Genomic DNA, 23486 nt, shown 5'->3' with positions numbered 1-23486 from the left:
CATCAGTCGTATGATACAGAAAATTATTGTCAGGATGATGTTAATGATTTCATTGAGATTGGAAGAAGTGGATGTGATGAAGAGCCAAATGGAGAAACGGCAAAGTTTTACAAGTTGCTGAATGAAATGAATGAACAACTTTATGAGGGATCAAAGTTTTCAAAGCTTTCTTTCTGCATTCGTCTTTTCCACTTAAAATGCATGGGAGGGTGAACTGGTAACTCCTTTACGCAATTGTTGGAGTTACTAGAAGAAGTGTTTCCTTTTGCAAAAATCCCTCAATCATGCAAAGATATGAAGAAAATGATCAAAGATTTGGGTCTTGGATATGACAATATTCATAGTTGTCCGAATGATTGTATGTTATATTGGGGTGATCGAAAAAATCAGGAGTCTTGTCATGTATGCGGAAAATCTCGATGGATGACTAGAGAGGCAGAAAATATTACTGAGGATGAAGCTCAAGCACGATCAAGAAAGAAACCGATCAAGATTCTGCGATATTTTCCTCTCATACCTAGGCTACAAAGATTGTTTATGTCCTCCAAGATTGCTGAGTCTATGAGGCGGCATCATGATGGCAGAACCGATGATGGATTATTACGGCATCCTGCAGATTCTTTAGCTTGGAAGTCATTTAACAACAAGTATCCAAGTTTTGCGAGAGATCCTCGAAATGTCAGGCTCGGTCTTGCAACTGATGGGTTTAATCCATTCAAGTACTTCGTATAGTACTTGGCCTGTTGTACTTGTTCCATACAATTTGCCTCCATGGATTTGCATGAAACAATCATCTTTCATCTTATCCATGATAATCCCCGGCGAGAAAGGCCCCGAAAATGATATTAATATTTACATGCATCCGCTAATTACAGGGTTGAAACAGTTATGGGAAGGGGTCGAAACGTACGATGTGTTGACGAAGGAGAACTTTAATTTACGCGCTACTTTATTATGGAAAATTAATGATTTTCCTGCGTATGCAAATTTATCTGGTTGGAGTACCAAAGGTCATTATGCTTGTCCTTGTTGTGTTGCACAAACATGTTCGAAGTGGTTGGTTAATGGAAAAAAGTTCTCTTATATGGGACATCGTAGGTGGTAACCTGATAATCATAGATTTAGATTTCAAAAGAATATGTTTGATGGTGATGAAGAGTTTCGAAATGCTCCTGACCAAACAACCGGCTCTGAAATATTCAGAATGTTGAAAAATATCAATTTTACTTATGGAAAGATGAATCAACCAACTAGTACACGATCAAAGAAAAAGGAAAAACAGGTCAATGAAGAGCTTGAAGTTGATGAACAAACTGATGATGAGTCTGATGAAGAGGATGATCCAAATGAGGTAGACTTGTGGAAAAAGAAGAGTATATTCTTCGAGTTGCCTTATTGGAAAAAGCAGATTTTGAGACATAATCTTGATGCAATGCATATTGAGAAGAATGTTTGTGAGAATATTATCGGGACCATTCTGAATGATGGCAGAAAATCTAAAGATAATCTTAAGAGTCGACTTGACTTAGTGGACATGGGAATTCGACATGATCTTCATCCGCAATTACGTCCGAATGGAAGAAATTTCTTGCCGCCTTCTATTTTTTCTCTTCGAAGAAAGAAAAAGAAGTGTTTTGCACGGTATTGAAGGATATAAAGGTCCCAGATGGGTATGCATCAAACATTTCTCGATGTGTTAGTGTTAAAGATCGAAGACTTTATGGTTTAAAGTCTCATGATTATCACATATTAATGCAAGATTTACTACCAGTAGCTGTTCGCGGTTGCATGTCGAGTAAGGTGACGTCTTGTATCATTGAACTTTCTAATATAATGAAAGCCATATGTGGGAAAGTTCTAATGGTTGAAGAACTTGATAAACTACAAGATCGAGTTGCCTTGACTTTATGCAACTTGGAGAAGATATTTCCGCCTTCATTCTTCACAATTATGGTGCATCTGTTAATTCATCTTCCTCACGAAGCAAGAGTTGGTGGTCCCATTTTCTATCGATGGATGTACCCTATAGAGAGGTGTTAATTGAATTACACGTTTCAAATTACTACTGATTATACATTTGAATAAAATGTATTTACGTAGTATGTTGTTTTCTGTATAGGTTCTTGGGCAAGTTGAAGTCTTATTGTCGTAATAAGCGTTATCCGGAAGGATCAATTGCTGAAGGGTATTTGGCAGAGGAATGTATGACATTTTGCTCTAGATATTTGGAACATGTTGAAACAAGATGGAATAGACCAAATCGAAATGATGAGTTAGGTACTGATGACTTAACTCAACATTATTTGTTTGGAAGTTATGGTCAACCATTAGGGAAAGTTGAATTAGATGACACGTCTTGGGTACAAGCACACCGATATGTTCTTTTCCATCACGATTCAATAGATCACTTTCGCACATAAGTCTTTCGGACCCAATCCTAATGAAATCTCTTTATCTTTTATATTTATCAATTTTTATCGACATAATATTCTTTATAGTGAGTTTAAAGAAGTATTGAGATCTCGAGCACGCTCCCGAAGATTAAATCAGCGAGAGCTACATAAGTTGTTCACAGAAACTTTTCATGAATGGTTAGGCCAGACTGTAAGCAACTAAATCTTACGGAACGCTTATAAATAATATATGTCTTGTTTTTTATATCGACATCAATGCAAATTAATTCACCATTCATGTGTAATAGGTTTGGAGTGGGAGAGAAGTTAGTGAAGAAGTTAAATGGCTTTCTCAAGGTCCGAATAGAATAGTTAAAAGATATAATGCCTTCCTCATTAATGGGTTCAGGTTTCACACGAAATCTCGTGAAAGATTAAGGAGGACACAAAATTGTGGAGTCGTAGTACAAGTTATTCTACTGTAAGGGACAATAATTCGCATGATGGAGAGGTCGATATTATGAAAATCTTACGGACATTATTGAGTTAGATTATATGGAAAACGAAAGGTTGTGTGTTTCGGGTGTGACTGGGTTGATGTAAACAGATGTATAAAAAGAGATAAATTTGGGTTTTCAATGGTGAATTTCTCTCGATTAATTCACACGGGTCAACGTTTGATGGATGAATCATATGTATTTTCCTCTCAAGTGAAACAAGTATTTTATTGTCATGATCCAATGGATGACGGTTGGTATGTGTGCTTCGAAATACTCCCAGAGACTTGATAGACATCGGGGTGGAAGTAGAGATGACATTGAAACAAGATCAGAGTGTTTACCTCTACTACCACAAAACTTAGATGAAACTATCAGTAATACAACACAATTTCAATGGGTTCAGGAGGACATTGATGAAGATATTTATGACAACTGACATTACATAAGATGTTGTACGATTTTATTTCATTATTTATTTATGTATAACCCTTAACATGTTATCTTTCAATGTATTCATTAATTAAATCATTTTGAATGCACCTGAGTCTTCCGAAGTTTTTTTGAAACTGTTGAAGAAGTAGAAATTCAAGGTAATCTTCGAAACTTTATTTACTACTTTGTTCATTTTCAAAACTGACATTTAATAATTTCTTATATAGTTGAAAATGCTGGAACGCGCAAGACTCGAGGACGTACAACTTTAAAGGAATTATACCAACTTCCTCCTAGGCATCGTGTCAAAGTTTCAAGAAAACGATGTCGGTCAACCTATTGGCCCAGAATCACGTCTTCTAGCAGGTTACTTAGGCTAGTTGGACGTAATGCGAATCTGTTACCGATCAATTATGAGTCATGGCGCAAAATGCCTAATAGTAACAAAAATCAAGAGTTGGATTTTGTTAAGGTAATAATGTCATTATAATAGATACTCTATATAAATTCAATACTAATTTATACTTACAGTGCACTTATTTGCTGTATAGGAGAATTTGTTTTAGAGGTCTCTGACGATTATGTGAAGCAAGCGTTAGGGAAGAGATAGAGGGGACCACAAGAGCTCCTTAAAGAAGAAATACTTCAAGAATGATCTCAGCCTTGAAGAGAAGTTGCAAACAGTCCCACCAGGAATGCTCAGGTACCAATGGGAAGATGCAGTCAGATTTTGGAGTTCTCAAAAAGGACAGGTATGATATTTTTCATAAATACTGGATTTTGTTAAGGTAATATGTCATTATAATAGATACCTATATAAATTCAATACTAATTTATACTTACAGTGCACACTTATTTGCTGTATAGGAGAATTTGTTTTAGAGGTCTCTGACGATTATGTGAAGCAAGCGTTAGGGAAGAGATAGAGGGACCACAAGAGCTCCTTAAAGAAGAATACTTCAAGAATGATCTCAGCCTTGAAGAGAAGTTGCAAACAGTCCCACCAGAATGCTCAGGTACCAATGGGAAGATGCAGTCAGATTTTGGAGTTTCTCAAAAAGGACAGTATGATGTATTTTTCATAAATACTTGTAACGAGGAGGTATTATAGATTATTGAAATAGTTTTTTTGTATTCCATGTACATACTAACTCTAGTAATTACATTATGGTACATTGTAGGAAAATACATCCGGTTCTAAAGTTGGTCGAATCCAACTCTTCCACATGACTCATACGAAGGATGGCACTCCTATGACTGCTGACGCTGCAGAAATTATGGTACGTTTATTGGGTAGATGTTTTAAATTTACCTGACTTATTTATATTTGTACCATGACATTTTTTTATTTTAATTAATTATTCACTTATTATTAGGAAAAATTGAGGGAGAAAAGGGCAGTATCATGCTACTGCTTCGAGTCAAGGTATGTTAATGATGATGACATTGAAAACCAAGCTATTAATGACGTTTTGGGTCCTGAAAGATATGGTCGGGTGCGCTGTCAAGGATCATTCGTTACTCCCACCAAATATTTTGGATCCAAGTTCATCACAGTACATGTCATCACAGTCTCAATCTTCCCAATTAGAAGTTGGTCGTTTAAAAGAAAAGTTGGCTGAGATGGATCAACAAATGGCTAACTTGAAAGCGGAAAATGAAGCAAGGGAAGCAGAGAGAGCAACAGCGGAAGCAGCTAGAGCAGCAGCAGAAGCAGAGAGAGAAGCAGTGGCAGCACAGAGAGAGGCAGCGGCAGTACAGAGAGAAGCAGTGGTAGCACAGAGAGAAGTAATATATAAGCAGAGATGTGAAGAATTTGAAAAACGACTCAATGATATGATGCTGATGATACAAAAAACGCAACCTCAGAATCTACCATCGTAGCCTCATTTATGTTATGAGCATTATGTTAATATTACTAAACCGTGTTTAACTTAACTTGTATTACGTTAATGAAAACTTTTATTTATTATATTGGATTTGATGTTATTGTTGTTTTGTTTGTTGGATAATGGAACAGGTTGAAAAAACAGATTTGGGGTATTAAGCATAATTTTTAGAACTTTTAAATTCTGTGTTATTTAGCGGCGTTTGTAACAAAAAGCGCTGCAATATACCATACATTTAGCGGCGTTTTTGATAAAAACACCGCTAAATCTCAATACATATTGCGGCGTTTGTAGGAAAAACGTCAGTAAAAATCAACATCTATTGCGGCGTTTGTGAAGAAAACGCCGCTAAACATCAACACCTATTGCGGCATTTTTCTGCCAAACGTCGCTAAATATCAATACCTTTTGCGGCGTTTGACGCCGCTATATGTTGTCACCTATTGCGGCGTTTTTTGTTGAAAAACACCGCAAACTTTAGCGGCGCTATTTTTAGCGACGCTTTTAGCGGCGTTTGTCTTTATGCCGTAGGTGTTTTTAGCGGCGCTTAAAAACGCCGCTATAAGTAAAAAAAACGCCGCAACAAGCCACTTTTGCTGTAGTGAGTCGGGGACCATTTGTATACTTTACCATAAAAATTATATTCAAATATTTTTTATATGAATAAAATTTCAGATAAAATGAAAGAATACCAGTCATTAGTACTCATAACCAACTATAGGGGGAGTACCATGAGCTCTTGCTTTTACATGTAAGGGCCCCTAATTTTTCTCAATCCCATACATTTATCAATTTCCAATTCTGTTTCTATGTCTCTCTCATTAGTTCATTCAATTTCAAATTAAATCTAAATGTATTTCTCTCTTTCCCAAATTATATTGTTCAATTTATCAAATATCATTCAACTCTTTATCTTCTACAACCTCAACCTAATGGTAAAATAATACAATATTCTTCAAATTTTCTATTTATCGTTTAAAATCAGACTCCATATCATATTCACAATTCAATTCCTTCAAATTCGAGAAAAAAAAAGAACATTAAATATTTTGGGCTTTTGGATTTGTTAATGTAGGAAGAACAAGTTCTCAAAAGAATTGAAGAAAAATCTAATTTTTAAAATTATTTAGTTAAAAAATGTAAAGGAGTCTACTTTTAATTTTTTTCGCTCAGAGACCTGAAAATATCCTAGATGGCTCTGTTGATACTAATTATACAAAATTACAAAAATAAATTTTAAATTCAATTATTGAACTATTTAAAAAACTTTTTGGTATAAAGATTGTATAAATTTTAATTTACACAAAGTAATACAATTTAATGTCATATATGTTATCTAGGATTTAATATTTTGGATTTAAGGATTAGTATTTAAAGTTCTACTTTTTATTTAAAGTTTAGAATATAAATTTTAAGATTAATATTTAAATCTTAAAATTTAAATAAATAAGATTATACAAATTAAAATTTATGAGAATGAGAAAATTACTTTTTAAAGAAATACAATTTATTAACATAGGTCACAATCTCATCAAATGACAAATATATATACACCCATATATATAAAGACAAAAATATAAATGAAGAAAGGGATGGCCCTCTGGAACCTTTTAAGTAACCCTAACATCTAAAATTTGATTTCAATATATTAATAATAATTTTTTAAAAAAAATTATAAAAAGAAATTAAGATACTATGACATATCTTAAAGATATGTTATGGGCTAGTAAAATCTTAAAATTTGTGGGCACTTGTCGCCATTTAAACCAAGTTTTTATTGAGAAAAATCACAGAAAAGTGACTGCAAGGGTTGGTGAAGACAATGGCTCCACACCCACCTTTCAAGCAATCTGCAATAACTCCCATGCCTCTTCCTTCGCCTTTCACCCAATTTTCTTCACCGGAAAACATGTTCGATCCCGGCAAAGAACACCCCAAATCTTTTATCAGTCTGTCGGATCACTTGAGATTAAGTGATGGTTGACAATTATGATGATCATGCCATGGGAGGAGGTATGGTGTACGATGAGTCTGGGATTTGCAGTCCTCCTTTATGGAAAATTAGTCCTCGACATGAGATGAACATCGATTACCGATGTTTATCGCCATCGTCGAGAACTCAAGCCATAGCTAGAGGCCAGAGGGAGCTTATGGAAATGGTTAGTAAGATGCCCGAGTCTTGTTATGAGCTTACGTTGAAAGATCTCGTGGAACATCAACGGCAGCAGGCTGTGGTTGATGAACAGAAACAGGAAAGTTTATGTTTGAATTCGATCGGGGATCATAAGTACAAGGAGAGACAGAACAGTCTGAAACAGCAGATTAATAGGAGTGGAAGCTTAGATAATGGAGAGCTTCTTTTGAAAATAGTGTTTCCATTTTCCTTGGGGTCTAAGAAAAAGAAGATGGTGAAGAAGAAGAATGATTGTAACACAAGTAAGAATGTAGCAGATGTATCTAGTAAGACTGTAGATAAAGATTGGTGGAAGAAGAGATCGGGTTCGAGCGAGAGCGACGGCGGTGGATCGACTATAAACAGTGGAAGCACCAAAAGCAACCGTAGCAGCAGCATCAACAGCAGCGGCAGCGACAGAAGCAACAGCAGTACCAGCCGCAGGTATGAAAATGGAATTTAATTGATCTGAGATATGATTGTAGAGTAAGTTTTACATGGGAATCATTGGAAATGCATTGTCTTTTGTGCAAAATGCAGGCATGGAATGAACGGTTGCTTGGCATTCATCTTCTCCAGGAAAACCAAAGCATCTAGGTAAAAGGAAAGCTTCAAAGTTGAACCATCTTTGAAAATGGCGTTTCAACGTGTAATTATCTTTCAATAATGTTAAATGTTTAGGTTTCAACATACAAGAGATTGTCACAGCAGAGAGATTCCAGTTGTCCGTATAACACATTCAGAGATTCTAATTAAAGAGTGTTGTTGTTTTGTTCGTTTTAACACTGAATATTCACCGAGTTTGGAATATTTTCTGATTGAATGGACATCGAATTTACGTTGAGTAGGATGAAACAAATTTGATGAAAAATTTTAGAATTGATTGACCATCTGAACAAATTGAGAGAGAAGAAAAAAAATGAATTTAATAGGATCTATAATGATATCATATTTAATGTAAATTTTATTTATTTTTAGAACGTTGTACATATCGTGTCATTTTGTCATTAACTAAAATAGAAATAATTTAAAAATTGGGTGATGAAAATTTAATAATTAAAATAAAAGTGAGATGAAAATTGAGTGTAATTTTTGTGTTATATTATTGGATACAATTACAGCTTTTTTACAGTTGCAGAAAGTACAATTGCAGAGAGTAAAGATAGCAGAGAAAGGTCGGTTAAAATAGCTGTCTCGTATGATAAAACAGTGTAAGGTTAGTTGATTTAACTCGCCATATTAATATTTTGTTATCTTAATTATGAATAGTAATAATTGAGTAAATAAATTGTTATAAATTGATAATATTAATGATTAAATTAATATTTTTAAATATTAATAAAAAAATTATTCAAATATTAATAATCATTTTAAAAGGGTTACTTTGTTTTTCATCCCTGCTAATAAGTCTCTTTCTTAACTTCATTTGTAAAATGATGGCCCAAGATGCAAACTTCATCTGTAAAATTAACCCAGCAAGAAGAAGCTAAAAGATCGAACCCCAAACCGATACTCCCTTCATCCCTTCAAACGAAGTAAATAAAGAGGGCAAAGAAACATTTGCTCCATGCATGCGCCCTTTCCTAAGACCGAGTTATTTGTCACCGAAACCCACTCTGTCTCATTACAACAACTTCATAAACCAATGTTTATCCTTGAAGTCCATTCAACTTTCCCAAACAATCCACGCTCAGTTGATCAAATTCGGATTCAGTGGCATAACCTTTCTGGGTAATCGTTTTGTGGACCTTTATCTCAAACTTGGCTCTTTTAATGACGCTTCCAAAGTTTTCGAGGAGATAAATGACAAAAATGTTATATCTTGGAACATTTGGTTGAACGGGTTGCTAAAGTTTGGGCATTTTAAGAAAGCACATTTATTGTTTGATGAAATGCCCGAGAAAGATGTTGTTAGTTGGAACTCGATGATTTCGAGTTTTGGGGTGTTGGGGCTTTGGGGTTGTGGATTGGAAGTGTTTAAGGAAATGCAGACTTTTGGTGTTAGACCGAGTAAGTTCACGTTTTCGATTCTAACAACGTTTGTGTCTTCTGCTAGTCAGGGGAAGGAAATTCACTGTAACATGGTTACGAGTGGTGTGTGTTTGTCCAGTTTAGTGATTGGCAATTCGTTGATTGACATGTATGGTAAGCTTGGCTTGGTAAAGTATGCTTTTAGTGTCTTTTTGAGTATGGTAGAGGTCGATATCGTGTCGTGGAATTCATTGATTTCGAGTTGTTTTAAGTTGGGCCATGAAGGTTTGGCATTGGAACAGTTTGATCAGATGAGATTGGCTGGTTTTTCCCCAGATGAATTTACAGTCTCCAATGTGATTGCTGCTTGTACTAATTTAAGATATTTGGATAAGGGTAAGCAAATATTTGCTGTGTGTGTCAAGATGGGGTTTATCTCGAATTCCATTGTTTCAAGTGCTGTTATCGACCTTTTCTCAAAATGCAATGCGCTGGAGGACTCAGTTCGGCTTTTTGAAGAAGTGGAACTTTGGGATTCTCTAGTTTGCAATTCTATGATCTCAAGTTATGCTAGGCATGGCTTCCATGATGATGCTTTCTTACTTATTGTGCTTGCTTTTAGGGAGGATTGTAGGCCTACTGAGTTCAGTCTAAGTAGTGTCCTAAGTTGTATAAACTTTCTTTCGATCGAGCAAGGACCCCAACTCCATTTGTTGGTGATAAAATCTGGTTTTCAGTCGGATTTAATTGTCGCCACTTCACTTGTCGATATGTATACTAATACTGGATCAATTGACTCAGCACTGCAGGTTTTCTCTGAAATACATGTTAAAGACCTAATATCTTGGAATACTTTAATCATGGGTTTGGCTCACAATGGCAGAGTTGTCGAGACATTGGAAATATTTAAAGAACTTCTTAGAGAAGGTCCGGCACCAGATCGAATAACACTTTCTGGTGTTCTATTAGCTTGCAGGTGTGGAGCTTTTGTAGATATAGGAATGCATATACTTTCATCAATGGAGGAAGAATTTGTAGTTACACCTCGTGACGAGCATTATGCGTGTGTTATTGACTTGCTCTGCCATGCTGGTAAATTCAAAGAAGCATTTGATACTTTAGAAGCAATGCCTTTTGAACCTGGCTTTTTAGTTTGGAAATCACTAGTACTTGCTACAGCGACTTACACCAACCTGAATATCACCGAAAGAGTAGCAAAGAAGATGATCGAACTGAATCCGCATTCATCTTTACCCTATTTGGTTCTGACTCGTGCATATGAGATGAGGGGTAAATGGGGACGTATAATTCGAGTCAAGAAGGCCATCAAGCAGAGGTTGAAGAAAAGAGTCGGATGCAGTTGGATTGGAATACGAAACCACGTATTCACGTTCGAGGCAGACCGGTTACAGCACGAGGGAGGTAAAGACATATATCTAATATTAGAACTATTAACTTGGGAATTGGAAGAAAGTGGCAATATTCATGTATAGCATGAGATAGAAGGTGCTGAATATAACTTCTGATTTGTTGATATCTCTCGAGTTCTTCAATTAACATGTTTTAAATTTTAACCCGTATGGTAATGAAAGCCAGCTTGATATACTCAAACATGGAAGGGTTTGCATTATGTATTTTGCATTGAACTTTTGATACAGGATGATGAATAGCTATCAGACAGGGATTGATCATCTGTCCTGTCATTTCATATGGTGAAATTGATTAGGACTCATTTGTCTTGTAAGAAGATGCTTTATGTGTAGAATGTAGAATGGCAGCTAGATGTTGATGAACCATTGGTTTTTGGAGCAGGAAAATGATGTCATTTGAAAACCCTACAACAATGGCGGAGCCCATATTATTTGTCTTTTGAGTGCTTCGCTTTCTGTCTCTTAAGTTTCATGCACTAATGGGATTAATATGTGATTAAACTAATGTCAAAAACTAATTGTACATAGCTTTTTTTTTCCTTTTAATAATTTAGAGGGATTATAAAGTAATATCGGTTTAAAATCTTTCTTAATCATTGATAACACACACATATCTAGGGACGGAACACAAGCTGGACGATGACCCCCTCAAAATTTAAAAAAAATCTAATTTTGACTCTTAAAATTAAAAAAAAAACTCAATTTGCCCCTAATTTTTAGAAATTCAAATTAAATTTTAAATTTTTTTAATGTTCTTAATTCCCTCTCATATATTTTAAAAATTCTCATTAAGCCTCTCAAAATTTTAAAAATTGAAGTTAAACCCTAATTTTCTTTGGAAAAACATAAATTAAACCCTTCAATTTTTTTAAATTTTAATTTAAACCTCTAAATTCTTAAAATTTTAAGTTAACAACCCCAAACTCTATCACTAAATTTTACTACTGCATATACCTTCTAGACGTAACTGTACGAACTCAAAATATCTAGAAAGAATAACATCATGTCGGAGGAAACGGGTAACCATGGAATAGGGGGAGGGAGAGTCCACAGTTTTTTTTTTTAATTTGGCATAAAAGGGGATATGTTATTTAAAATATATTGAATTTAAACAAAAAAATATCGTTAAACATAAATTTAAATTAAGATATGTTTGATAATGTATTGTATTTTTTTAATTCATCAAAATGTAATAATTTAATATTTTAAATATATTTGATAATTTAAAATTAAATTTACTTATTTTTAATGAAAAAACGTGAAAAATACTAAATAAATAAGAAACATTTATGACTCAAATTATTTCCTAACATTTTTATTTTATTTTTTATTTCTTTTAATTATATAATTTTTTAAAATTTATATTCATCAAATAATTTAAATACAGTCAATATTTAACTTTTAGTAACCAACAATTAATTGGTAGTGAGACGAGGCATTAAATCCTTTAAACAATATTAGGGGTTCAAATCATGTTGTTTGTGAATTGAACAAACTAAATTAGTAGGATCGTCCTTGCATCTACAGTATTCGAACTGGATTAATAAATTAATAAATCAGAAATCAGTGATTATACATAAACTTCCATTATCTATAAATTGCAAAAAAAAAATTAGTAAAACGACCGACAGATTTGTAATTTAAAATTATTAATTTATAAAATAATACCTAAATCTAACCAACCAAATTAATAAAGGTTAAGACTATAAACTTTCATTATCTATAAATTGCAATTACCTACAACAGAGGTAACCCAGAATTGTGTCAAAGTAATTAAAGGGAAAAAAGTCACGGTAAAGTACACCAATGGTCCTACGACTATAGAAAAATATTTTTTGAGTCTCTGGACTATTAAAAGTTATAAAATGACCCCTCGATTATAGGGAGTTACTTTGTTGAGTCCATGAACTATTAAAAGTTACAAAATGGTCACACGTCTATTTATTATATTTCAAACTAGTCTTTTTCCGTTGAAAAATTAGCATCAATCTGTGTTGGACATTAACCTGCCGACTGAGATATGATAGTCATTTGAGATTATAATATCAGATTTTATCATATCTCGATTAGCAGGTTAACGTCTAGCGCAGACTACCTTTAATTTTTTAATGGAAAAGGACTAGTTTGAAATATAATGAATAGTCGAGTGATCATTTTATAGTTTTTAAAAATTAAAGGACTCAACAGAGCAACTCTCTATAATCGATGGACCATTTTGTAACTTTTAATAGTCAATAGACTATTTGTGTATTTTACCCAAACAGTTAATTAGGTAGCCTTCTCTGTCAAAGAAACTGCCGCACTAATCCCCCACTAAGCTAGCTCATTAATTGCGTTAATACAAACTTTTGGTCTGTCATATTCGTGTTGTATTGTCACACCAAGCACATAACCACAACATTTTATTTTTGGTGAACACAGTTTTTGCTTTCACCATTTTCTCATTTTCCTTCAATATTTTGCCCAGATTAATAATAAAAGGAGATGGCAAGTTGGGGAAGAAGATCGTTTGTAGTAGTAGCTTATCGTATCGGAGCATTTTCAAAGGTAAATTTGCAGGGAAGAACTGCTCGAATTCGAATCGATGGCGGTTCATGCCGGAGACATCCTTTCAATCCTGGAGTTTCAGTCCCACATCCATGGCCATGCAATAGTATGGCTTCCCTTTTCTTGGCTGGGCGTTTCAAATCCTCAATAGCTGGAAATCAAGTTGATTCTCGACACAATGACGAGGATGACGACGATAATCAGGTAATAAAACCAATGAAATACATGCTTAGCTTCCTTTAGAAACTAAATGAATGAGGCATACCACTATTTCTCACTGACGCAAAATTTTATGTTAGGAGGGACAAACTTTAAAATTTTACGTAATAAACAACTTATAGAATTTTAATGGGACAAAACTATTTTTTCAATAATAAAACATATAAAAATTTAAAAATTTTAGGGCAAACACGCCCCTATCCAGGCCCCTCTAAGTCCATCGCTGTTTCTAGTGTTAAGAAATTATTACTGCTTGCTAGATTGTTAATTATTCCTTTTATTAATTTTTTCAGTTATTTGAAATGTGTGTTACTAATTCCATGATTTAGCACACGTGGATGGAAATTAAATAAAAAGTTATTACCTGGTTAAAAATTATAGATGATTAAAAAATGAATACTTTACTGTTTGACTATAATTTTTAATTTAAAAATCTTTTAAATATATAATTATTTTCATATATAATAAATTAATATTAGTGATATTCACTAAAGTTTCGCCAATCATATTTAGTAGTCACCCTAATGATTTAAATTATAAATAAATATTTATATAGAATTTAATTTTAAAATAAAACTAAAATTTCAATTTAATCCTTTAACATAATTTTAACTATATTTTTTTCAAAATTAAAGAAAATATAAAAACTTCCGTAATTGATATAATAGCATATTTAACCTTTTAACATTTACACATTGTATTATTTTAATCTTAATTATAAAAAAATTAACCACCAACCTCTACATATATATCAATTTGTTACTAATTCTAGAATATCCAAATAAATCATTAATAAGAAAAAAGACAAAAAGTTAATTTGGACAAAAATACATTAATAAAAAGGTAAAACTTTTAAATTAAATAATTTTAATTTAATAAGCCCATGAACATTTAAATATATAAATAATTAAAAAACAAATATTAGAATATTTTTATATTTAAATTAAAAATATTTTTTTTGTAAAAATCCTCTAAATTTAAAAAAAAAAATCCACCATTGAATAAGACCAAAAAATCAATTTAGCTAATTTGTTATATCATTTGTCACATCACCAACTATCGTGGACCGTCACGTCAACACCGTGAATTGTCATGTCAACACTATAACAATCAAAGGTGAAAAATGTTAGTCAAAGAGTCATATTAAATTTGTTTTCTGAGTTGGAGTGCCACATTGGGTGCAAAAATAATTCGAGGACTACCGTAATTCCCCTCCCCAAAAGTAGGCTCTCATATACCTTTTTGTCTAGTTAAAAATATATCAAAGCATTAAATTAAAATTAAAATTAAAATTATACTTTAAAGTCTAAATTAGGCATTAGTCCTTTTTATCACCGTACCTATTAGTATCCATAATCACTTGATTGCATTTATTCAAAAATCGTTAATTAATTAATTAAAAAAAACATTGGCAGGCAATAGATTTTCCTGGAGGAAAAGTTGCATACACTACAGAATTGAAATTCATTTCAGGGTCTTCTGATAAAAGAATACCTTGCTATCGAGTTCTTGGTGATAATGGAGAGCTAATTAAAGGTGTCGACTTTGAAAAGGTAAATTCAATTAACACGAATATTGATTTGTGTTTAAGATTTCAGTAATCTGTGTCGTTACGGGTTTCGAAATCGACATTAGGTAAACGAAGAACTGGCAGTGAAAATGTACCGTGACATGGTTACTCTGCAAGTAATGGATACTTTCTTCTATGAAGCACAAAGGCAAGGGAGAATTTCCTTCTATATGACATCATTTGGCGAAGAAGCTGTTAACATTTCATCTGCTGCTGCACTTACAAAAGATGATATTATCATGCCTCAGGTGATTCGAAATCGGATTATCGGAAAATAGTTGTTAATTTTGGTTTCTGTTATGATCTTAATATAATAATCCGATGCTCCGTCAGTATCGGGAACATGGGATTCTATTGTGGCGTGGTTTCACGCTGCAGGAATTTGCCAACCAATGCTTCGGGAACAAGGATGATGTCGGGAAAGGAAGGCAGATGCCGATTCATTACGGCTCAAGCAACCACAATTTCGTGACCATATCATCCCCTATTGCGTAAGATATCGATTGTATAATCAAATTTCGACCATTGGTTTTCATGTCTGAATGTTTTGAAGTTCTGTCTGTGACAGAACTCAGCTTCCTCAAGCAGCAGGCATGGCGTATTCGCTTAAGACGGATAGAAAAGATGCTTGTGTCGTAGCCTTTATCGGCGATGGCGGTACCAGTGAGGTTACTTGGCCAATACTCTACCTTAATCCTTACAAGTTTTTGAACATTTTCTAGCATTTTTATCAATTATGAACTGCCCCTTTTTTTTCCAGGGAGATTTTCATGCTGGTTTGAACTTTGCAGCTGTTATGGAAGCCCCAGTAATTTTTGTTTGCCGCAACAATGGCTGGGCCATTAGTACACCGATATCGGAACAATTTCGAAGTATATTTATGTTTCCATCAATGCATAACACTATTTGAATAAAAGGCTTGACGAAATCAGTCGTGTTTTGGCAGGCGACGGTGTGGCTGTAAAGGGCCAAGCTTATGGAATCCCGAGCATTCGGGTCGATGGAACTGATGCACTCGCTGTTTACAGCGCCATTCGTGCAGCTCGAAACATGGCTGTAAACGAACAACGACCTGTTCTAGTTGAGGTAAGATCACATCACATGTAACTAAATGAATGTTCCATAAATTGAGAGTCGGACACCATTCCACGTCCGATGATTCGACCAAGTATCGTCCCCTAACCGAAATCGAGCACTGGAAAACGGATCGAGACCCAGTGAATAGGTTTAGAAAATGGGTTGAACTCAATGGTTGGTGGAGTGAAAGAGATGAAACTGAACACAGAAGTAGCATAAAGAATGAGGCAAGTATGTATGAATGTTGGGAAGAAATGGTGCATGTGAATGTGATTAATTTGAGCAATTTTTCAATGCAGATAATGAAAGCGATTCAAGTGGCGGAGGGAAGGAAGAAACCGCCACTCACGGAGTTGTTCACGGATGTTTACGATGTCCCACCATCTAACCTTGTTGAGCAAGATAAACAACTCAGAGAAACTATAAATAAATATCCACAAGATTTCCCCTTCGATGTTCCCCTATGAATAATCAGTGTCTTGTTTAAACATGAAAGGCCTCAACTTGATTAATGATATTTTTCATTATTTTAATACTTTTTAAAAAAATATATATTTAATCTATTGATTGACTAACTCGGATCGGGTACTGCAGAGACGAGGGTAACCCTCACAATCTAATTTGCTCCATTTACAAATACCAGAAGTCGAACCCTTTACCTTGTTTAGGGATATAGTGTCTCATCCTACTAGATCAACTGGTTATAGGTATATTATAAACTCTTTTAATATCATTAAATTAATCCATTTTGGTTTTTAAAATTATCACATTCAAAAATTCTATTAAAAGAGTCAACAAATAACAACACTTATATTTATTTTTTTACTCTATTTTATCTTATATATGTTTATCAAAATAAATCTATCAAATCTATTAATTATATTTTAGGAATGATTTCATCATATTCCTCATTTTATATAACTTAACATATGATCTAACTTATCTCTTAAAACTATGTTTATTTATTGATTAAATTCCCACAAATATTCTTTTATACAAAAATATTTTCTTAAACCTAAAATAAAATATAATTTTAATTAAGATATCTTATTATAATTTTATTATAAAAATAAACCCTTTATAACATGAAAAATAGATTGAACATAAACGCCTCTAACCATTACTTGAGCTTAACAACAAAATATTAAGGGATGAGTATGCCATGCTCAACGAGTATCATTAATTATGAACACAATTAATTTAATTTTATAAAATTTTAAATTTTAAATGACTCAACATATAATTATAAAGTAGTTAAAAAGTTAAAGGTAAATTATTTAAAATAAAATATTAATTATATTATTTTTTATAATCTTTTTTGAGTAAACTATATCATTGACCACCTAATTATTGCTCATTTTCATTCTGACCACCATTTTTGAAAATTTATTAATCAGATCACCTAATTATTTAAATGCATTCAATCAAGCCACTTGTTGTTAACACTTATCAGAAGAGTTGACATGACATTTAATAAAATTAGTATATTTACACATTTAGTTCTTATTCCTTACACAACCTATCAAATTGGTCATAGTTTATTTAATTTAATATGTTTAATCCTCCTATCATATATCTACATGCATCATCAGAGGACTTAATTTATATTTAATTTTAATATTTTTCTTCAATCAAATGATGACAATTGAATCAAGAAGCTGTTGGGGACAATTGAACCTAGATCTCCAAAATGGATTTAACAACCTCTACCACTGTGCCAACACTAGTTCTTGATATAATATTTATAGCATTTATTATTTATCTTATACAATAATGAAGGCCAGAAAAAAATAAAAATAAAAGTAACAATAAAACAACCCGAACCTTGGCCTATTACTAGGGATATAGGCATGGGGCAGGGCAGGCCATTTTTTGGCCGCCTCGACCCCGACCCGAAAATATATTATTCATACTCAACCCCGTCTGATCCAATTTGAATATATTAATATTTTAAAATAGTTGAAGTAATATATTTATAATTATTTATTTTATTTTAAACGGTTAAAATAATATATTTTACATTGAACTCGAACCGATTCAAATATATATATAAAAGGATAAACTAATAATTTATATCGGGTTGGATCGTGCCGATAAATTTTCACCTTAAAACCGCCCCAAAGCTATCTATTATATAACACGCCCCAGACCTGAAATTTAAAAAAAAACCCTATTGGATGGGTTCGGTTCAAAATTCATCGGCTTCGTATTAAATTGTCATCCTTGGGTCCATTTGTTTTTAAATTATTAGTTTACTCATATATATATATATATATTCGAATGAGATAGGATTTAAGGTAAAATAAATTAATTTAACCATTTAAAATATTTTACATGATTATCAATATATTATTTTAAGATATTAATATATTCGAATTGAGTCGGAGCAGGGTTGAGTATAAATAATATATTTTTAGCTCGGGGTTGGGGCAACCAAAAAACTGACCCTCCCTGCCCTATGCATATCCCTAGTAATAGACCAAGAAATAAGGATTCCAAGTTTACACCAAAATTATGAAAAATAATATAATTAATATTTTATTTTAAATAATTTACCTTTATATTTAACTAATTTATAAATATACGTTGAATCTTTTAAAATTTTAAATTTTATAAATTAAATTAATAGTATTCATTGTTAATAGTACTTAAAAGAACTCGTTGATCGTTATAAAAATTTCCAAAATTAATATACATTTGTACATCGCATTACACATCGTTTTTTTTCTTCTAAATAATACATTGAAAATCGCATAAAGTCTTTTAGGCCCTAAAAAAGCTCCTTATATGTTATATAATTCCTATAAATGAAAAATGAGTGATGAATTATTACCTAAACATAAATGGAAAATTACATTTAAATTTGCCAATAGTAATTTAATAGTTGAAAGGTTAAAATATCATAAAATATTAGGGTAAACAATATCATTGACCGCCTAACTATTGTTCCTTTTCATTTTGACCATCCATTTGCCAATTTTGTCAATCAGGTCACCTAATTATTTATTTACATTCAATTAAATCACATGTTGTTAACATTTGACGAAAATATCGATGTGACAGTTAATAAAATTAGTATAATTACACATTTGATCCTCTATCTTTATATATTATATCAATTTAGTCATGATTTTAATTTAATGTAATAAATTTAATCTTATAATAAGATAGTGACACGTGTCACCGTTTAATTAAAGATTATTTTTTATATTTTAATATATTTAATTTAATTATTTTTTTTCTAACCAGATAATGACACGTGTCACCTTCAGGTTGAATGCAAAACAAATTAAAGAGCAAAACAATTCAACAACTTAGTAGGGGACTCAAACCCAGGTTCCTGGTAGTGTTGAGTGAGCCTTAACCACTCAACCTACATCATCGTTTGAGTTATGAAACACGCTATAATTTATATTTTATACTTTCATTAATACCAGAAAAGAAAGAAAGGAAAATGGCTATGGTAGGATAAATATATATATATATGTCAAACACTAGTTTATACAATATCAAAAGAAAAACTAAATTTAACTGTCCGTTTTTTTCTTTTTGTCTTTATTGATGGGAGGCTATACCAACTTTAAAGTTGGTTACCGATAGTTGATATTATCTATTGTCATTTTATTTTATTTTGTTTTATTTTTCAATAAGTCTGCCTGAAAGATATTTTTTCATCTGTTTTGATGACACATTTTTTTCTCTCTTTAGGCACGTTTTTTTTATCATTTGGTCGTTGTTTTCAATTATCATTTTCTAAGGGTTGATTTGGCATCGTCGCAATTGATCAAGATGTTGCTTATCTGTTATATTGTTGATCTTCCATGCTTTTGACCATCATATTGGATTTGGATACCCCTTATGCGTTCGTTGATAGCTTTTTATGCTGCTTAAGTCTGATTTGTGGTTTGTCGGTGTCTTTTAGTAACTTGATCTACTTTTGTAGTTCGTTTATCGATATAATCAGATTTGTTTGTATCTATTTTTCTTGGTTAGATTTTAATATTTCCTTGTATGGTCCTTAAGTGATCTTAAGTTACTAGTTTTGTTTAAATGATTATAGAAAATTGTCTTAATTATGTGCTTAATTTACTAATATGATTGTATATTTTTATTGTAATTTAGGATATTTCTTATTTTGAATAAAATTAGTGATTTCTAAAATAAAAAATTTGTATATTTAAATTAAATTTAATATATTTTTAATTTAATTAACAATTTTACTTTTTATTAAAAAAATAAGTATATGAAACACTTATATTTTAATTAATTTTTTTATTAGATTGCATAGTTATACTTTTTTTAATTAAGTTAAGGTGATTATAAAGTAGTATCTATTCTAAGTACTCTCAACCATTTGACAATGAACGCTCAATCACCCTTGCAGCCGCTGGTGTTTGAACCCGTAACCTCTAGGAACAATAACTATTTCTTTAATCATTGAGGTAATTTGGTTTGTGTTGCATAGTTAAAACGTGTAATTAGACGTCAATTTTTTTTGAATTAATCACTGGTATCCGATCTATTGATAGACTAATCCAGATCGGGTATTGTAGAGGCGAGGGTAACCCTCCCAACCCAGTTTGCTCCATTCGCAAAAACCAGGACTTGAACCCCTGACCTTGCTTAAAGGACCTAGTGCGTCATATCACTAGACCAACTGGTTGTTGGTATTAAAAGTCGATTTTAATCATGTGCAAAACTTAAATTTAGTTTTTCTTTTAATCTTGTATAAATTAGTGTTTGACATATATATAAATCTATCCAATTATTAACTAAATATAAAATTTGTTTCAGTGTTTTTATGTTGTCCAATTTTATATTTGGCCTATGTTCAAATCCTACCATAACTATTTTCCTTTTCTTTGGTATCAATTAAAGTATATAATATATATATATATATATATATATATATATATATATATATATTATTGTGTATTTCACAACTCAAATGATAAGGTAGATTGGTTATGGCATGTTTAACATAGCTAGGGCTAGAGTTTGAGTCCTCCCTTAAGCTATTGAATTGTTTTCCACTTTAATTTGTTTTGCATCCAACCGGATTGTGACATTTATCATTATCTGGTTGTAAGAAAAATAATTAAATTAAAATCATGATTAAATTATTAGAATATATAAGTTTTGAGGATCAAATGTATAATTATGCCAATTTTAGTAATTGCCATATCATCACTTTCGTCAAATGTTAACGACAAATGGCTTGATTGAAAGCATTTAAATAGTTAGGTGACCTGATTGACAAAATTAGAAGATTGGTGGTCAAAGTGAAAAAGAACAATAGTTAGAGGGTCAATCTTATAGTTTACCCAAAACATTAATCAATTAGTAAAGATAAATCTTAGAATTAAATGACTAAAATATTAAGTATAATTAAAAGTTTAACAGTTGGATAATTAAAATAATGATACTTTACCTTTTATCAATTTTAAGTTCAATAACCAAATGAAAACAATAACAATGAAAATAGTTAAATTCTAACTAATAATTAATTGATCTAGTGAGATAATACATTAGATTACTTAAGTAAGGACAAAGGTTTGAATCTTGATATTTGCACATGAAGCAAATTGTATAACATTATAAACTCGAATGGGCATAAAGTGTCACATTTAGCTGTTGAAGCAACTCCTGTTTTTCAAAACATGTTCATTCACATTTTAAAACATACTGAATGGTACCAAAATAGACATACATGACAGTTATAAAAACACTTTTATAAATTGGAGCTCCGTGATACACAATTTAAATCAAATAAAACAACTCAAGTTTGACAATCCATAAACATAAGTAAGGTTCTTTGAATACATATGCACACTAAAGCTACATTACAATACTCTAGAAGAGATGTTGGAAATTTTGTTGTGATGGTGCTCCTTGAACGGTTTAACTACTAATCTGCAAACGAAAACATCCAAATGTTGAGCTTTGTAAGCTCATCAGTATAATCACTAATCTAGAGCAACATTATGAGTCTCATAAACACAAGCATTGTAAAGACATGGTATTAAATATTAGGTACATGGATGATCATAAATGAATGCTAGCTACTTAAGATTCAATCGTTCTATTGCTAAAGTAGAAGTCTCATTCTTCCTTTAAACCTCTACTAAGGGCCTCACAATGAGTAAACTCACACTAGGTCCCAAACCTCAGTATCATACTATAATGCATTATCATGTAACACAACCATTAAACATATAAACAAGGGTAGGCATTTTTCATCTAGAAAGACCTTTATATACCTAAGACGCCTTCGGGGTCACATAGCATCGAAGCCTACGTCTCGCTAGTCTACTCCTCAAATTACTAGGAACACATCTGGGGTTACATAACATCGGAGCCTACGTCAAACTAGTGTTTTAAGTACCTTAACATTGACTCAGACATATCCGGATATTTCTAGAAAACAAGACAAAGTCATGTACACGCAAACGTACTAGGGTGCCCAAAGGCCACACAAGGATAAATAAGGTAGCTCGGCTACTCACTAACTTAGTTCATCATAGTAAGGTGATGTCATCCCTTCACTCGACATTATCTCGCTCGTTCTCTCATCTAGATCGTTATACAAGATTTTATTAATCTTTTAGTGTTTTATGCCCTTAAGGAAATTAATATTCATCTCTACCCACTTGGTATTACTACTAGTACAACACTTGATTCGGGGTTGGTTCATTGACATCGACTATGTACTTGCTCACATCACACTTCCCATCGATTCACCTTTAAACCAATAGGGCAACTTGATCTTTGATTATAGGTGTTTATATAGTACTCGATTTCCTCTACCTCACTATCCAAGTTCTTCATCGTCTTGCTCGTTGGCACTTCTTCTTTCGCAACGATCATTCGTTCACGAATGTTCGATACACACCCTTTTAAGGATACTTTTAAAGTTTCTTACTCACTAAGGGTGTTTTGGTAATTTAGGCCACCCAGGGGGCATTTGGGTCATTTCATAATTTAGGATCATTTTCTAAGCTTAGTTGTACATTTTATATCAATCGATAAACATTAAGATGCAACGAGTGATGTTTTGAATCATTTGGTATTGGACAATATTAATACTCAACTAAGCAATATAGGTACTACAACAGTATTGATGCTTGTATTGGTACGAGTATCGATACTACAAGAACAATATTAATATAGGTATTGATGAGTATTGATAGTATAAGAACAATATTGATACTAGTATCGATACTACAAGAATAATATTGATACTACAGCCCAAAGACCCTGAATAAGGCTCAAGAATTACCCAAAA

General features: G+C 32.4%; 3 protein-coding genes across 3 annotated transcripts; all 3 read left to right on the top strand.

Moving 5' to 3' along the window:
- Window positions 1-6966: 6966 nt before the first annotated feature.
- Window positions 6967-8159, top strand: LOC120207124. The gene is made up of 2 exons (XM_039206645.1): window positions 6967-7831; window positions 7928-8159. The coding sequence occupies exons 1-2, from the start codon at window positions 7191-7193 to the stop codon at window positions 7986-7988; spliced, it is 702 nt and encodes a 233-aa protein (XP_039062576.1). The 5' UTR covers window positions 6967-7190; the 3' UTR covers window positions 7989-8159.
- Window positions 8160-8924: 765 nt separating this feature from the next.
- Window positions 8925-10903, top strand: LOC120207113 (pentatricopeptide repeat-containing protein At1g43980, mitochondrial-like). The gene has a single exon (XM_039206638.1). It carries the CDS (start codon window positions 8959-8961, stop codon window positions 10849-10851), a length of 1893 nt encoding a protein of 630 aa, XP_039062569.1. The 5' UTR covers window positions 8925-8958; the 3' UTR covers window positions 10852-10903.
- Window positions 10904-13207: 2304 nt separating this feature from the next.
- On the top strand, window positions 13208-16695 carry LOC120207104 (2-oxoisovalerate dehydrogenase subunit alpha 1, mitochondrial-like). The gene is made up of 9 exons (XM_039206630.1): window positions 13208-13539; window positions 14970-15107; window positions 15190-15372; window positions 15458-15615; window positions 15693-15792; window positions 15885-15996; window positions 16071-16222; window positions 16255-16428; window positions 16501-16695. The coding sequence occupies exons 1-9, from the start codon at window positions 13273-13275 to the stop codon at window positions 16666-16668; spliced, it is 1452 nt and encodes a 483-aa protein (XP_039062561.1). The 5' UTR covers window positions 13208-13272; the 3' UTR covers window positions 16669-16695.
- The last annotated feature ends 6791 nt before the right edge of the window (window positions 16696-23486 follow it).

This window comes from Hibiscus syriacus, unplaced genomic scaffold (assembly GCF_006381635.1).
Source record: "Hibiscus syriacus cultivar Baekdansim isolate YM2019G1 unplaced genomic scaffold, ASM638163v2 tig00000477_pilon, whole genome shotgun sequence".
NCBI classification, from domain to species: domain Eukaryota; kingdom Viridiplantae; phylum Streptophyta; class Magnoliopsida; order Malvales; family Malvaceae; genus Hibiscus; species Hibiscus syriacus.
Note: the sequence above shows the minus strand (reverse complement) of the source record. Positions and strands in the feature narration are given on the sequence as shown.

Excerpts from the sequence above, each read along its gene's own strand:
- LOC120207124 (XM_039206645.1), top strand. The coding sequence starts at position 7,191 with ATGGTTGACAATTATGATGATCATGCCATGGGAGGAGGTATGGTGTAC. Across the intron at positions 7,832-7,927 it reads AACAGCAGTACCAGCCGCAG|GCATGGAATGAACGGTTGCT; the intron begins GTATGAAAATGG and ends TGCAAAATGCAG.
- LOC120207113 (XM_039206638.1), top strand. The coding sequence starts at position 8,959 with ATGCGCCCTTTCCTAAGACCGAGTTATTTGTCACCGAAACCCACTCTG.
- LOC120207104 (XM_039206630.1), top strand. The coding sequence starts at position 13,273 with ATGGCAAGTTGGGGAAGAAGATCGTTTGTAGTAGTAGCTTATCGTATC. Across the intron at positions 15,108-15,189 it reads AAGGTGTCGACTTTGAAAAG|GTAAACGAAGAACTGGCAGT; the intron begins GTAAATTCAATT and ends AATCGACATTAG. Across the intron at positions 15,373-15,457 it reads ATGATATTATCATGCCTCAG|TATCGGGAACATGGGATTCT; the intron begins GTGATTCGAAAT and ends ATGCTCCGTCAG.